An 18,009-nucleotide genomic window follows, 5' to 3' on the forward strand; every position below is an offset into this window, starting at 1 on the left:
TTTAACGGAGAGTATTTATAACTATTCTCCGTGGAGAAAATGCCAACCTCTATATCAGATCTTTGAGTTTGTTGAGGTTAGTGAGAGGTTCATTGTATATTTTTTTGTAAAGAATACATAAAAGCGTCACCTGTCTTGACTCCACGTGAACACAGCAAAAAGTCTTGGAATTTAATCTAGGTTTTTGGCACGCAATGCAGTGATCAGAAATTTCATACTATCACCTCTCCTATCCTGCCGGCTAATATTCTGATGATAAAACAATTTTCAACCAACAGGACTCGAACAGGCTAACCACAGCGTCAGATCATAATATACACCTGCCTACTTTAACGACCATGGCCACTATAACGCTGTGCAAGTTGATGGAAATAATGTTTTGAAACACCAGAACGGAAGAAATAATTCATTCCACGTAAAGACAGTATTTTTCTCTAAGCCTTTCAAGTATGGTGGTCGTCATTGCATAGTTCCTGTAACCCATATCTGGTACCAGTTCTGCTCCGCATAAGGTCTCCGTTTATTCCATATAAAGTATTTGTGAAAGGTAACAGAAGTCACGATGTACGCAGTTCGCCCTCGTGCCGATAGGTGTAGCTGTGTACCTACATCGTCACGGCGAATGAGACAATAATTTCGCTGAAATAAACGCACTTTTCTTTAAACAAAATACAAAAGCCGTGGCCGTGAGAGGTCAAATGAATTTTTTTTTAAGAAGACGAAACAAACTTATAACTGGTACCACTTTCAGCTGTTGAAGCCTTCCGGTTTTCTCAATATCGCCCTGAATGACAGACAGAATTAAGTTAAGAAGGTGGACTATTTTCTTTAATTATTTTTGTTTTTTCATTCAAGAAATGTTATGTTATTCTTAGTAAGCTTTATGGTGAGCTTTCTTGCATGTGCATATTTAATATAATTTTATAGCTTTAACTGAGAGTGATTATAACTATTCTCCGTGGAGAAAATGCCAAGTTCTATATCAGATCTTTGAGTTTGTTGAATAGCTTCTTAGAATTTAACCACCAGCTTCTCAAACAAAGCTATTGGCATTCTAAAATGATTTAAAAATTTCGTCACTTCATTTTCAGTAGAGGTTGTGTAAAGCCCAATCCATAAATTCATCAGAGTAGGTGGGATTATAGCTTTCATTTCCCGTATTTTCACTGCATGATTCCAGTATGCAATATACAATACTCACGGATCCATGTTTGAGTGGTGTCTTTAAAAGTAGGAAAGATCACAATATGAAGATAAAGTTGGAATTCAAGAGGACAAATTGGGGCAAATATTCGTTTATGGGAAGGGGAGTCAGGGATTGGAATAACTTACCAAGGGAAATGTTCAATAATTTTCCATTTTCTGTGCGATCATTTAAGAAAAGGCCAGGAAAACAACAGATAGGGAATCTGCCACCTGGGCGACTGCCCTAGATGCAGATCAGTAGTGATTGATCGATTGATCTTCCACAGTTCAAAGAGAAAAGGGATTTGCGAAACTGATATTATATGTCCATTGCCGCTGCATATTGTACACTTACTGGGCTTGACTAGGAGACACGAACGTAATAATTCGCCTGTGTAAACGAATAAAGCAACCATGGATGAGACTGCATTAATAAGCGGTTCGAGCCGCCAACACGGGCTTCGAACCGCCTTCCTCCTACTTTCTTGGGGAGCTCCGGCATCGCTCGAGACAATGGGAGTGGTTACGTTTAAAAGAAAATCAACAAGAAAAAGATTTCACATGGAGTCATACCTACTGTGAAAGTAGGATTATTTTACTCCACCTATTTACTCGGTACTAGAAATGACAAGAATCATGCAACGGGGTCAGGAATAAAAATTATGCACGTCAATCAATCAAATCAATCAATACTGATCTGCATTTATGGCAGTCACCCGTGTGGCAGATTCCCTATCTGTTGTTTTCCTACCATTTTCCTAAATTATTTCAAAGAAGTTGGAAATATATTGGACATCTCCCTTGGTAAGTTATTCCAATCCCTAACTCCCCTTCCTATAAACGAATATTTGCCCCAGTTTGTCCTCATAATTCCAACTTTATCTTCACATTGTGATCATTCCTACTTTTATTAGCGCCACTCAAACTTATTCGTCTACTAAATGTCATTCCACGCCATCTCTCCGCTGACAGCTCGGAACATACCACTTAGTCGAGCAGCTCTTCTCTTTCTCTCAGTTCTTTCCAACCCAAACTTTGCAACATTTTTGTAACGCTACTCTTTTGTCGGAAATCACCCAGAACAAATCGAGCTGCTTTTCTTTGGATTTTTTCCAGTTCATGAATCAGGTAATCCTGGTGAGGGTCCCATACACTGGATCCATACTCTAGTTCCGGTCTTACTAGAGACTTATATGCCCTCTCCTTTACATCCTTACTACAACCCCTAAACTCCCTCATAACCATGTGCAGAGATCTGTAACCTTTATTTACAATAATATTTATATCATTACCCCAATGAAGATCTTTCCTTGTATTAACACCTAGATACTTACAATGATCCCCAAAAGGAACTTTCACCCCATCAACGCAGTAATTAAAACTGAGAGGACTTTTCCTATTTGTGAAACTCACAACCTGACTTTTAAACCCGTTTATCAACATACCATTGCCTGCTGTCCATCTCACAACATTTTCAAGGTCACGTTGCAGTTGCTCACAATCTTGTAACTTATTTATCACTCTATAGAGAATAACATCATCCACAAAAAGCCTTACCTCCGATTCCTCTCCTTTGCTCATATCATTTATATATATAAGAAAAAATAAAGGTCCGATAATAATGCCTTGAGGTATTCCCCTCTTAATTATTACAGGGTCAGATAAAGCTTCACCTACTCTAATTCTCTGAGATCTATTTTCTAGAAATATAGCAACCCATTCAGTCGCTCTTTTGTCTAGTCCAATTGCACTCATTTTTGCCAGTAGTCTCCCATGATCCACCCTATCAAATGCTTTAGTCAGGTCAATCGCGATACAGTCCATTTGACCTCCAGAATCCAAGATATCTGCTATGTCTTGCTGGAATCCTACAAGTTGAGCTTCTGTGGAATAATCTTTCCTAAAACCGAATTGCCTTCTATCGAACCAGTTATTAATTTCACAAACATATCTAATATAATCAGAAAGAATGCCTTCCCAAAGCTTACATACAATGCATGTCAAACTTACTGGCCTGTAATTTTCAGCTTTATGTCTATCACCCTTTCATTTATACACAGGGGCTACTATAGCAACTCTCCATTCATCTGGTATAGCTCCTCCGACCAAACAATAATCAAATAAGTACTTCAGCCCAACCCATTGTCTTTAGTATATCCCCAGAAATCTGATCAATTCCAGCCGCTTTTCTAGTTTTGAACTTTTGTAACTTATTGTAAATGTCATTGTTATCATATTATGTAAATTTTAATACTTCTTTAGCATTAGTCTCCTCCTCTATCTGGACATTATCCTTGTAACCAACAATCTTTACACGCTGCTTACTGAATACTTCTGCCTTTTGAAGATCCTCTTGTTCATTAAGTATTCCTGGAATGTCCTTCTTGGAACCTGTTTCTGCCTTAAAATACCTATACATACCCTTCCATTTTTCACTAAAATTTGTATGACTGCCAATTATGCTTGCCATCATGTTATCCTTAGCCTATTTCTTTGCTGTATTCAATTCTCTAGTAAGTTCCTTCAATTTCTCCTTATTTCCACAGCCATTTATAACTCTATTTCTATCCAGTCTGCACCTCTTTCCTAGTCTCTTTATTTCTCTGTTATAATAAGGTGGGTCTTTACCATTCCTTATCTACATTAAAGGTACAAATCTGTTTTCGCATTCCTCAACAATTTCTTTAAACCCATCTCAGAGTCTGTTTACATTTTTATTTACCGTTTTCCACCGATCATAGTTACTTTTTAGAAACTGCCTCATGCCTGCTTTATCAGCCATATGGTACTGCCTAATAGTCTTACTTTTAAGACCTTCCTTTCTATCACATTTATTTTTAACTACCACAAAAACAGCTTCATGATCACTAATACCATCTATTACTTCAGTTTCTCTATAAAGCTCATCTGGTTTTATCAGCATCACATCCAGGATATTATTCCCTCTGGTTGGTTCCAGCACTTTCTGAATCAGCTGTCCTTCCCATATTAACTTATTTGCCATTTGTTGGTCATGCTTCCTGTCGTTCGCATTATTTACTGAAGTGCGACATAAGAATAAACAACACTTTCTTAATAAAATTCTCCACACAAGTATAGAAAGTATATGCGAATATAGGCTAGCCTGAAGGGCGTTCGATTGTATCATTACACTACAGAATTCCTCGGACAAAATATAATCTTGACTTTAACATGGTCTTTTTGTCGATCATCGTCCTTCATGACTAGAGTAGATGTCCCCTACATAATACACTCTCTTATTCGCACATGCAATCGGATCTTTACGCCACGTGCGTAACACCGAAAATATTTTTATAGAACACACAACAATGAGCAAAATTCTCCGTACTCCCGTATATCCTGACGCCAGGATCAACAACGATGGCAACGGTTCTTTTTGAAGTGAAAGACATAGATTAAGACAGTGAACAAAATCATATGTACAAATGGGCCATTCCTGAAAGAGGAACATGGACATAACCTTCTTCTGCACCGGCTAAAATTTATCTCAATTTTAACACAAGCCTGCGCGGGCCGGCTCCCCCGGGTTTCAAACCGGGCTCCTTCTGACTACTACTATCTACTACTACACATGGGCGGAAAGCAATCAATCACTACTGATATGCATTTTAGGGAAGTCACCCAGGTGGCAGATTCCCTATCTGTTGTTGTTTTCCTAGCCTTTTTCTTAAATGATTGCAAAGAAATTGGAAATTTACTGAACATCTCCCTTGGTAAGTTATTCCAATCCCTAAATCCCCTTTCTGTAAACGAATATTTGCCCCAATTTGTCCTCTTGAATTCCAACTTTATCTTCATATTGTGATCTTTTCTTCTTTTAACACCGGGCGAGTTGGCCGTGCGCGTAGAGGCGGGAGATAGTAGGTTCGAATCCCACTATCGGCAGCCCTGAAAATGGTTTTCCGTGGTTTCCCATTTTCACACCAGGCAAATGCTGGGGCTGTACCTTAATTAAGGCCACGGCCGCTTCCTTCCAACTCCTAGGCCTTTCCTATACCATCGTCGCCATAAGACCTATCTGTGTCGGTGCGACGTAAAGCCCCTAGCAAAAAAAAAAAATCTTCTTTTAACGACACCACTCAAACTTATTCGTCTACTGATGTCATTCCATGCCATCTCTCCACTGGCAGCTCGGAACATATCTTAATTACCATTCATTATTATCACTTATGGTTAGCATGTTATCATTTGACACACACGTTCTGACAAAAGCTCTAGAAAGAAAGCAAAGTGTGAAATCGCAGTGGACCCATGATTTGTGTGCAATACATGGCCGGCCTTGCTGTGCGAAGGGACGGACGAAAAGAAAGTTCCCCTCCATTTGTTGACAGTAATGGGTCATGTCCTTTAATTACAACCACTAGTTCACTTCCTGGTATTTTCATTTCATCGCCCTATCCACTTTGTTTGTCTCTTTTATTGATATCGTCGTAGTCCGGCTACATAGATAAATGGTTAGCGTCCTGGCCTTTGGTCTCAGGGATCCCGGGTTCTATTCCCAACAGGGTCGGGATATTTTATCACAATTTATTAATTCTGCTGGCCCAGGGGCTGAGTGAATGTGTCGTCTTCATCATCATTTAATTCTCAAATCCAAAGACCTGCACCTGGCGAGCCGAATTCCTCAGACACATCCCGGCACTAAAAGCCATACGTCATTTCATTATATCGTCGTAGACTTCCCGAAGAATATTTTTCACCGATACTTCATTCTCTCATTAGTCACGCGGACTACTTTGGGGCATTTTAACATCCTAATCCATTATTTTCCACATCTAATCTTAGATTATTTTGGGCGACCAACCACCTTGCTACTTCTCATAGTTTCTAGAGCATATAGAATGTTACTATCTCTCATCTCACATCTCACTATGCCTTTCTGCACCTGCCGTCAATTTCATCACTCCTCCAACTTCCTGACACACGCTGCAAATTCATACTTTTTCATACGGAAACCAAACAAACACTCATAGTAGTGTTCTAGTAATAACTCAACAAAAAAGGGAAATTTAAAATACTGCTCCTAAAACTCTCTCCCTAAATATCAGACGTTGGTATATCCCTCTCTCAGCCAGAATTCTTCATTCCTGAATATTTCATCCTTGAACAACTACGGTACACGTTATCTTAACATGCAAATGCCTGAATGACCCCCCCCCTCCCTTGAGTTACCAGCCGTCTATGTCCCATGACAACCATATTGATAATAATGATAATAATGACAAATTCCTGGACAGGGTATAATCCCCTCACCATTCACTACTGTTTTCCTTCCCTCTAATGCAAGCTCAAAAGGAACATGCTCTCCTACCCTTGTCTCACGTACTCACAAATAGTAACAAGGAAAGGAAGAATGAATGTGGATTTGCCGGGATACCTCCGCTCTTATGGCTATACGTTACCATTAGGAAGAAGAAAAATCAAACTCAATATATTGGCATGCATTATTTACATTACTTATGTCATTAAGAAGAAAAGCCTATATCATTGATTCCGGTCGCTTAGTGCATACTAAGGAAAAACTGGTCATCTGCTAATCTATTTGGTGATCAGTTTCCTTCCACGGACAACCCATGGTGCAGTTCTACCCTTTCATCCTCTCGACGCTGTAGTCGGAAGAATCAGCCTACCAATTCCGCCGATTGCAGTTTATATTGAATGGGATCCTCCAAAGTGCTACCAATCTTGAAGTAAACCAATAGCTCTAGCACTCGTCACGCGTTTTGTTATGGCTGCAAAGACACATACACAGAATTTACCACAGGAGTGTCCCTTATGTAAACGGGTTGCTATAGACACGAGCGCTCCACATGATACTACGACGAAGGCACTGGTAATTTCGAGAAACCCTTGCTCGGATCGCCGAATAGTTCTGATTCCTACCGCAAAATTTTCTGCCATGAACTTATGACGCTAATTGACTGCTAAGGGGCAGTACTTTATGCTTGCGTTGTTCTAGCCAGTTCCCGCTGTGCATTTATTCATATTTTCCTTGCAGCCTACTTAATTAGAATCTGAGATTTTGCCTAGGCTCGATTGGCTATTCTTCAAGTTTCCTAATTCACAGTTCACAAGATGAACTCCCGGGTTATAACATCTACGATCGCGATGGGCCACAAATTCGCCCTTTGTTAGTTGACGCGAGGCACTCTAGGGTCGGCCAGTGACGTTCCTTTTATTTCCAACTGACCGTAACATAGCTCTGTCATAAGCAACTCAGCTCCGTTAATAAATGGCGATCAAAACATTTAAGGGGTTCATGTTATAGATGTTGACTTCTCCTTTCACGTGAGCTAAATGCAACCGCCGATCGATAGGCAATTTTTATGTAATCAAGCTCACTACTTTAATTAGAGCACACACGTCTCTTGGTGGAGTTAAATTTTGGGCGCAATTCTCGGCTTCTAGACGCTTTCAATTCATATCTGTTTTCCATTAATTGCACCTGGACAACTGGTGACCTTAATTCACCCCGTGAACAAAGTATTCCACATCTTGAGCCTGGAAAACACACAAATTTAGCTCTGTTCATTGATGAGCCCTACAAAATTTTCCTATGTCTAGATCAGAATATCACATAATTTTGCAGGCCAAAATACGACATTGGCACTCGTGAAACATGAAGGTAAAATGGGAAATTCCTTCCGTTAGTGTAGAACCCAGTACCTAAGCCCCACCTCTGGGCGTATTAGACTATTTGTAGCGTAGCGTCTAATTAATCACTCTGAGGAGAATGAGCAGTTTTTTCCGCTCGGACTGCCTTCACCTCCTCCTTTCTATTGTCTGTCGAGTCCTCATTCGCAGGTCCGGTTCTGGCCACACGCCGATCTAGTCCAGGGACCGTTCCTTTTGCCCATTATGCTACAAATAATGCTCCTTCTGAAACGATCTTAATGAAATGGAAATATTAATATACTGCTAATGAATCGTAAAGGACCCTGTACGGTTTCCATATAACAAATGGCAATAAACGCGTGTGTAAAAGAGCTCAAACACCAGTTTTCGTGAGTAAACAGAATCTTGCACCACAGGACAGCAATCTCCTAACGACTAGTATGAGGGCATCGTTGTTAATGGGATCACAATCAATAATCTGCAATATACAGACAATACTGTTCTGCTTGCAACAAGTGCAGAAGATCTGCCGACATTACTAAACTGTGTTATTGAACACAGTGCTGCAGTAGGTCTGCGTTTAAACACGGAAATGGTTAGAGTAATGGTCGTAAGCAAACATGTCCTTCAACCTGTCAACTTGACAGTAGCTGGCACATCACTGGAGCAAGTCCAACGCTTTAAGTATCTTGGCAGCGTACTTGATCACAGCTGGAACAATGCTGTTGAAATTAGGTCCCGGATTGTACAGGCAAAGGGCTGCATTCAAAGAGAATAAGGAATCTTTTCTACAAGCGGGGTTTTAAGATGAATCTCAGTCACTGTTAACTTCGGTGTTATGTATTTTCTATCTTACTTTATGGCATCGAGCCTTGGACCCTAACAGAGGACACCAGCGAAATACTTCCATCTTTTGAGGTGTGGTGCTAACGGCGCCTGCTCAAAATATCATGGGTTGACAGAATACGTAACACTGAAGTACTCCAACGCCTGAAAATAGACCTATAGATCATGCACAACATCAAAAAGAAGAAAGCTGTATACTTTGGTCATATCATTTGAAATGATAAATACGGACTCCTGTAGCTTATATTAAAAGATAAAATTGAAGGAAGGAGGAGAATATCTAGGCTACCACATCAACGAGAATGGTATGGGCTCAGACACCCCGCGATTTTCTGAGTTGCAGAGAACAAGAACCAGATCGCTTTGATGATATCTGTTATCCAATAAGGATATAGTACAAGAAGAAGAAAAAGGAGGAGAAGAAGAAGAAGAAGTATGAACAACGTTCATAGAAATCCATCGATCACACCCTTACCCATACGTTTTCAAGTGTTAACAATCCAGATACGAACCCTGGGTTTGTTCCCCTGGTTCCAGGCGGGTTTGGGAAGGGAAGGATAATGTGAGTGTGAGAAGGAAGGATAGTCCGAGTGGAAGAGAAGGGTAGCGTTGTGACAGAGATTGGAAGCGTAAAAGCCACAACTTGCTCTGACAGATTTCGACAAAATTTTAAAACACGCTTTCACTATACCTCTCAAACTTGTACCCCACAGAATGAACCGTCTGGTTGGTCTGGCTAGAGCTTGCTATAGCTTTCAGCTAACAAAGCCGAATAACCGGCAATATCCCCACCCTCAGCAAAACCAACAATAAAATACAGACATGCTCTGAACATCAAGATATACGTCATTATGTTATAAACATAACTACGTGTATCGTCTGGTGAATGCTTTCAGCTTGCCCCACATTGGGGCGTGCATACGGGAATTCTTTCATATGGAAACAAAGAGATTTCTATTGTTTTGTGGCGATAGTGTTTGTTATTTATTAAGTGGAATTACAAATGCGCAACCATCCTCCTAACTGTAATCAGAAATGAGAATGCAAGTGGTCCGTATGTATCGGCAAAGCAAAGGCAAGAGTCACGAAGTGAGGTGAAAATGAGAGTTTCCCTTGGCCTCGCCAAACTGATCTTTCAGAATCGGAAGAGATCAAGATATGTTCATGTGAGAACGGATAATATAGATGAAGTTGGGGAGCCGGACATAAGTGGAAGCAATGTCAGATTCAGCTAGAGGAACCGTAGTCACCAATACTAGCTCCCAAATTGAAACACCATACTCCTCTTACGACTGTCAGGCAATAACATCCCCACCCACAGGTGGTTTCCATGGTGTTGTTGCAAGAACAGGTTACTCTCTTTTAACTTGCCTTATCTATTGTCGTTTCAGTGACAGGATTCTGGCTACATTCAGAAGTGTTTCATATTATGAACACGCTTTAACATCAGTAAATTTTGTCTTACCATATATTGTAACCGGGAAATTAAGTGGCCTGTAAGTGGCAGAGGTTCGTCGAACCTGTGACCGGAATGAGAAGTTTAAACATATTATTTCTCATAGAAATTAGCAACTGTTAAATATTTAGTCTTCATCACCACATGTTGCTTCAGCGGGAACATTACGACGTACTGCGCTTGGCCTCGTGTATTCTGCAGCTGAATACTGCTCTTAAGTATGGCTTAACAATTGCCACGTGAAGAAAGTCGATGTACAACTTAGCACCACCATGCGTATCATCTCTGGTACTCTGAAGTCTACTGCAACGCACTGGCTGCCAGTCCTGTCCCACATTGCTCCACTAAGCGTGCGACGTTCAAGAGCCCTTGTTCAAGAATATGATAAGGTCCACTCCAACTCTACTCATCCACAGGGATGTCGCAGATCTCTGGAGACAAAGGCTGAAATCCCGTAAGCCACCAATTAAAACAGCTAAGAATCTAATGGATGGTGGTTTCAATTTAAAAGAGGAATGGAAAGAGCAATGGTTTCGTACAGCTCCGGAGTGGCCAAGCCTCTTTAATCCAAACCACGCCCCAGCTGGTTTCAGCTTGTCAAGAAGAACGTGGTCGTCACTGAACAGGTCTCGCACTAATTGTGGAAGATCTGCATTCTCCCTTCACCAGTGGAGCTTCAGGGACTCTCCAGCGTGTGATTGTGGTGCTTTGGTCCAGACCATGCATCATATAATGGACGAATGCCCTCTGCATGTTAATGGTTGAGACCGGAACGACTTTGCTGATGTCTCAGTATCCCTAGTGCAGTGGATAAATAATTTAGATATCCATGTGTAATTGTTCCCTACTTAGTACCATGTATTCTTTGCAGGTTTTTCTTTTGTATAATATTGTATACACTTGTCCATTGTGTAAATTCCATCACCACACGTTAATTCAAAGAATACTTCAAGTTACTTGGTCGTTTTCATACAGTGCATGCAAAAGAGATGTTCAGTATAAAACAAAAATGGCCAACCGGACACCAGTGGGGATCGAACCCAGATTAGACCGTTATTCTCATATTTCTTTTACAATTAGCTTCACGTCACACCGACACATATAGGTTTTAGGATGAAGATTTGACAGAAAAGGAGGTACGAGTGGGAAGGAAGCAACCATGGCATTAATCAAGGTACAGTCTGGTCTGAAATTGGGAAACCACAGAAAACCGTCTTCATGGCTGCTGAGAGTAAGGATCGAACCCACTCCCTCCCGAATGCAAACTGATAGTTACGTGACCTATACCGCGCAGCTTCTTGCTCTGCAGACCTGTATACAAATACGTTTTTCTATTAAGTATACATCGAAACTTGTGGCTTGCACCCGGACACAGCTCGATTGTAAGATCTTTTGATGGTATTAAGTTCTGAGTTTAGTCCTCTTCTAATTTTCGAATCAATTTCTGAGTGGAGGACTTTATACAGTCCAGAGGAAAAGTGAATCACGTTATCTCCCGATTTTGACTGGTTCAAATCATCATGGCTGTTGCCATTCACTTCCCTAGGAGTGCCTTGCGACGGGTATCATTATCCGAGAATGGCGGCGAAAGGGGGCGGTCCCTTCTGTAATGAAACTGAGGGTAGGCAATTTCTTGTAAACACTTGCTAAAATGTATCGCTCAGCATATATGTTGAACGCCGATCTGCCTTTCAGAAATCTCGGATTGAATGGGCCTAGAATTTTAGGCAATATCTAAAACACAGAAATTCCGTGCAGGAATTTTTTGGTAATTTATTGAAGAACGAGTCTTTAAATAACTGTTTTTCACCTTCTTGAACTACGCTTCATTATTCTTAATATGCTGAGACTGTCAACCAAACGCATAACTACTTAATACTTAATTCCCTCATTTCCTTGTTGAATGTTCTGTGATGAGCTAATCTCTTCGTATCCATATTCCGGAGGACTGTGTACGAATTTGTACTCACCTGAAAGGGAAACTCGCCGGGCAAGGCGTCCCTTCCTCCGATTATTCTCTCGTCATTTCGTGCGAATGTGCGTCCCTCTGTATAAAACAAAAGAAACAACATGAGCGTTATGTAAAAATTCCGACGTTATTCTCCTGATATAGTTACTACTCTATAAATTGCAGTTAATGGTTAACAAGATGACATATATGTTAACCCTACCCCATATCTTTACTGTGATACTTCTTCGAGAGAGCAAATTAAAAGAAGTGAATAAATACAAATTGTTGAAGAGGATATTAGTTATATTTTCTCACCATCCATCCAAAATATGTTTTGGACGATTAGAGGAAGAGGGTCATCGGAATGGTCGGCTTTCATGTCTAAACTAATCTTCCTACGAGATATCTTCTTGCTTCGCCACTTCGAATGCCCGCAGGAGTGCTCCAGTACATTGTCTACGTTGATGCGACCCCATGATCCATCGCTGTGGTCGCTCCGGCCACCAACCAAGGCTGGGCACAGGCTTTCGAAGAACCCCATCGGATCGATGTCGCCGAGACGACCACTGCCGCCCTCACGGCACGCTTGTGCATCACTGAGATGCATCAGTTCGATTTTGATCACCTGATTGTGTTTAGAGACAGTGCTGTAACCATGACAAGGCCTTTTCACTGGATGCGCAGGGCCTTTTGATCGGAAGGTTTTGGGCCAGAATGAGCCGGATAGAGCGGTCCTCCTCGCCTCAGGCACACCGGCGCCGACGATCACTGATTTCGTTCGAAGCTACCAGGCTAACGTCGATCCCTATGCATTGGACGACGCTTCCGAACCTCCCCATCCCTGTATCATATGTGCCCGTGGACGACCTTCGCCTTCGCTCGGCTCTATGGGAAACATTGGACGATGAACTCTTCAGCCTGGGCACACACGCGTCTTCGGCCGGCATTCCGTACTTCGACAATAACGTCACTGATTGGGACGATTACTATCTTCTCTGGCGGATCCCACGACCTTCACTGCAGCCGCCGTCAAAATGGTCAGATACCAAGCCACATCAGCCAACTCTGATTCGCCGTCCGGACAGCTACCAGCGCTACGAGTCCGAAACCGTTCAGCTTCCACACACTGTGCCCTACCTGGATACAACCTGAGGCGGCTAGGCCACTCACATCATGGACCGGGGAGATCGACTTCGCCAAACCATCTGCTGCTCCAAACCATTTTCGGACTATGTGAACATCCTCCATGATGGACAAGGCCATCCACGATTGTTGTCTTCCGGGATCATCGATCAGGGTGAGATCACGTGCGCTTTCGATCTCTTCGTTCGTGTTTCTGTCAAAATATATTCTCCAGTGCGTTGACCTAGAACGTTGGCCGTGTGGTGCCAATATCTTGAAAATGGTTAGTTTTCGACAAGACGTGGATTTCGGTACCTTGACATAAATTTCTTCCTGGCATCGTAAGAATTATAATTAGATTTCTCTCCTCCTTGTACAAGAAATTAAATTTTCAATTGTATTAATAGGCCTATATGATATTGGGGCAAAGGGCCTAAATCTAATGCAGAAGCTGAATTTTTAAAAATCCATTCCTAGTGCACCTTTAGGGTAAAAGGTGAACCTATGTTCCTAATTTGAGGTTTATTGATCTTTTGCATCTGGACATTTCGTGATCAGTGAATTTTTTAAAATTTTATATGTGAGGGATCTAGAAGCAAAACTGGAAGTATCCAATCAACCCATTTTTACATCAGGGACTGAATTGTTAGAACTCTCTAACTAGAGAAGATACATGCACGAAACGGAATATAACCCTTATTCACACACACGTTTTAAAATGCAGTACAACCTAATATCTACGATGAAATTTGAGCAGTAGCGTTTTTAAGATTGGAGACTGAAACTTTGGCAAGTGACGGTTGGATATTTCCACCTGTGTGTCAAACATTCTTAGAAGATTGCGATAACTGCAAGTGAGTTAACAGAAAATCATGATTGAAAAGGATTTCAGTGTATGTTAACTGCATTTAATCACAGAAATAAAACAGGTTTTTCTATGAAAACTTCCTCTCCTTCAACGACTTCATCCTCATTCTTTGTCACATCATTCCCCTTGTTTCCAGCAAACTGGGGTAACAGTTGAGGATATCAAACGTTTTCCAGAGATTGCCGTAATGTTTAGTCATAAATTTGATGTCTCGCAATTCCAAATAATTCACTTTAACACGTCTTTCAGTTACAGTTGGACTAATCAGTCTTATACTTTTGCCGGTTTCACAAACACTTTTAGCAACCACTATGACACTCCGAAAATGAGGCTCTCCTCGAACTAGAATACTGCTCGTTGGACTTTTTTTAGCTCTTGTTGGAACAAAATGCTTGGTAACATTAAATTAGAAGCAATCATGTGACACCTAGAGTCTCCGTGACTCACGCGGCAGCACGCCGGCCTCTCCCCGCTGGGTTCCGTAGTTCAAATCCCGTCCACGTCATGTGAGATTTGTGCTGAACCAAGCGGAGGCGGGACAGGTTTTTCTCCGGGCACTCCGGTTTTCTCTATCATAACTTATTCCAGCAACACTCTCCAATATCATTTCATTTCATCTGTCATCAATTAATGATTGCCCCTGAGGAGTGCGACAGGCTTCGGCAGCCGGCATAATTCCTATTCTCGCCGCTAGATTGGGGCTTCATTCATTTCACTCCTGAGCCGGTCCGATGACTGGAAACAGGTGTGGATATTCTATCCTTCTTCACCTGACATCTTGCTCACTTGATATTGGCCAACATAAAGATTGCTATTCCTGCAACTCAACGCTAAATGGATACTGTCAACTTTGCAACTAACTGCAGTGTTTAACGTTAAAATACGAGCAGTGTTTTGTCGGTCACGCAACTCAATAATTCCGCCATAGATGGCAGACACCTTGCAGAATGTTATCCGTGCTTTAACTCATTTCTGCCCAGAAAAAAAAAATGTGGAGGTTGCCAGTTTTAATTCCAGACACCTCATATAAGGATTACCCCAATCAGCACGCACACATGTTTATTCGGTATGAAAACTCTATCCTTCATAAGAATGACCAACCGTCAAAAGACACAAGAAACACATTTTCGTACTCACCAACAAGATATGTCTGTAATAGCCATAACACAAAGAACTCAGCGGCTAACTTTACGCACCCCATGATCGTTTCTGTTCTAACTGTCCGAGTTGACTGGTTGTGAATATATAAGGCCGTTACATAAAATTTGTAAGATAATCTTGAGAGTACTTCTACCGTTATCAACGATCACAAGTGATTTATCAAGGATGTGTTTTAATTTCTTATAGACGAAAACTGCTTGTTGATAAGCGATAGACAGATGTAACAGACATATCGCAATTCTTGGAACAATAGCACCTTATTATCTATTGATCGTTCCAACGAAAGATAAGTCACAGTTAGCAGTAAAAACGTCCTAATAGGTGATGACGTTGTTATTGTTTCTACGCTTCACTCACTTAATTAAATTAATTAATGTCATTTACCTGCTGCTTCCTTCAGGCTAAGTATTACTCTCTCTATATTGTAAATAGATTTACCGTATTTTCTTTAATCGGTATTCAAATTAGATTAGGTAATAAATGTATATTATATGATATTCTTTGTCAGTCTGGCAACCTCAGTCATTAAAGTAAGGAAAAATATTATTATTATTTTTGAGTGGTAATTATTGTGTAAAAGTGAAGTACAGTCAGATAACTATCCCCTTCTAAAAATAATCATAAGAGATCAAGGAAAGGATGTAACTACTTTTTCTAATTATGGTTTCAGAAAGAAAAATGTGTAAGCCAATAAACGTTAAAGATGGAAAACATGAAATTTTAGGTGTAAGGCTCATCTGTAAAGATAACAGGCAACTTGATATCTTTGGAGTTTATAGATCGGGAAAGGGTAGCGCTGACGCTGATTGGGAATTATTTGATAATGTAATCAGCAATGTGGGAAACAGTATGGGAAGGAGCGTGATTGTAGCGGGTGATATCAATTTACCGAATGTCAATTGGGAAGGTAATGAAAACGGCAGGAAGCATGTCCAACAAATGACAAATTAGTTAATATGGGAAAGACAGCTGATTATGAAAGTGAAGTAACTAACTGAAGGGAAGAATATTCTGGACGTGATCCTGGTAAAAATGGATGATCTCTGTAGAGAAACCGAAGTAATAGATGATATTAGTGATCACGAAGCTGTTTCTGTTTCAGTTAAAAATAAATTTGATAGAAAGGAAGGTCTTAAAAGTAGGACTCCTAGGCAGAAGGAACAAGAATTCTGCCTTCAGCATCTCAGTCGTCGATGAGGTGAAAATGACTCTCTAATATAAAGGGCGAGATCTCCACTCCTCTTATTGGTGCGGTCATTACGATATAGATTATAGTCATAATGGTGAACCATACTGTTTGGAACTAAGGGAGACAAACAACTTTCACTGATACCTATCAGATGGACGAAATTTTCGTTCAATATAATCTTTATTTTGTCCACGGGTGTGAGTAAGCTTAGGCTGTTCAAATGGCAAAACTGAAGAGCGTAAGGATGCAGTGAAAGTTTTTGTTTCAGAAGGCTACCGGCATCTATGTGCTGGGATGGAGTGCTATTGTTAGAGCTACGGTTACTGTCAGAGGATGGTCTCGTAATTGGCAGGCTAACGGGCATACTTGTACTAAGACAGAAATCTTACCTGGATATTCTGATGAAGTGGACCACTGACGGGTTAACACGCACACACACACACAAACACACACACAATAAACCAAATAAAACAATAATATTGTGAAGTCACATAGCAACGGTTTCTTCACTCCACCTAGTCGCCTGAAGCGTGAATTCGGTTCACAAGGCGAATTAATATGCAGCTTCTTTCCATTATCTAGATGAATAATAATGTGGCCATCCTGGGTTAAAATCCGGTCGATACCACAGAAGTCCTGTGCTTTATTTAGTAGTTACATCCGTGTGGACGTCAGAGATTCCGTGATGAGTAGCTTAGTACCTTTCAGACCTCGCTTGGTACGCCAGATGAGGTCTCGTTCGTGGTACCTCAGGAATTTAATTACACTGACTGACAGAGCAAATGCAACACCAAGAAGGAGTGGTTCGAAAGGGATGAAAGTTGGGGAAAAAACAGAGACGGCACGGACGAATAATTGATGTTTATTTCAAACCGATATGCAGGTTACACAATGCGCACGGCATCGACTCAGTAGGATGTAGGACCACCGCGAGCGGCGATGCACGCAGAAACACGTCGAGATACAGAGTCAATAAGAGTGCGGATGGTGTCCTGAGGGATGGTTCTCAATTCTCTGTCAACCATTTGCCACAGTTGGTCGTCCTTACGAGGCTGGGGCAGAGTTTGCAAACGGCGTCCAATGAGAGCTCACACGTGTTCGATCGGTGAGAGATCCGGAGAGTACGCTGGCCACGGAAGCATCTGTACACCTCGTAGAGCCTGTTGGGAGATGCGAGCAGTGTGTGGGCGGGCATTATCCTGCTGAAACAGAGCATTGGGCAGCCCCTGAAGGTACGGGAGTGCCACCGGCCGCAGCACATGCTGCACGTAGCGGTGGGCATTTAACGTGCCTTGAATACGCACTAGAGGTGACGTGGAATCATACGCAATAGCGCCCCAAACCATGATGCCGCGCTGTCTAGCGGTAGGGCGCTCCACAGTTACTGCCGGATTTGACCTTTCTCCACGCCGACGCCACACTCGTCTGCGGTGACTATCACTGACAGAACAGAAGCGTGACTCATCGGAGAACACGACGTTCCGCCATTCCCTCATCCAAGTCGCTCTAGCCCGGCACCATGCCAGGCGTGCACGTCTACGCTGTGGAGTCAATGGTAGTCTTCTGAGCGGACGCCGGGAGTGCAGGCCTCCTTC

The 18,009-nt window shown here is 41.6% G+C and overlaps 1 protein-coding gene across 1 annotated transcript in view; it reads right to left on the reverse strand.

The window, feature by feature from the left end:
* Positions 1-12,681, reverse strand: part of LOC136860941 (trypsin-4) — a 58,336-nt gene extending 45,655 nt beyond the window's left edge. The window contains exons 1-2 of the mRNA XM_068227155.1: positions 12,390-12,681; positions 12,094-12,170 (exon numbers count right to left, since the gene is read on the reverse strand). Of these exons, the coding sequence (XP_068083256.1) occupies positions 12,094-12,170; positions 12,390-12,681 (369 nt within the window). The remainder of the gene's footprint in view (positions 1-12,093; positions 12,171-12,389) is intronic.
* Positions 12,682-18,009: the final 5,328 nt, after the last annotated feature.

This window comes from Anabrus simplex, chromosome 1 (assembly GCF_040414725.1).
Source record: "Anabrus simplex isolate iqAnaSimp1 chromosome 1, ASM4041472v1, whole genome shotgun sequence".
NCBI lineage: Eukaryota > Metazoa > Arthropoda > Insecta > Orthoptera > Tettigoniidae > Anabrus > Anabrus simplex.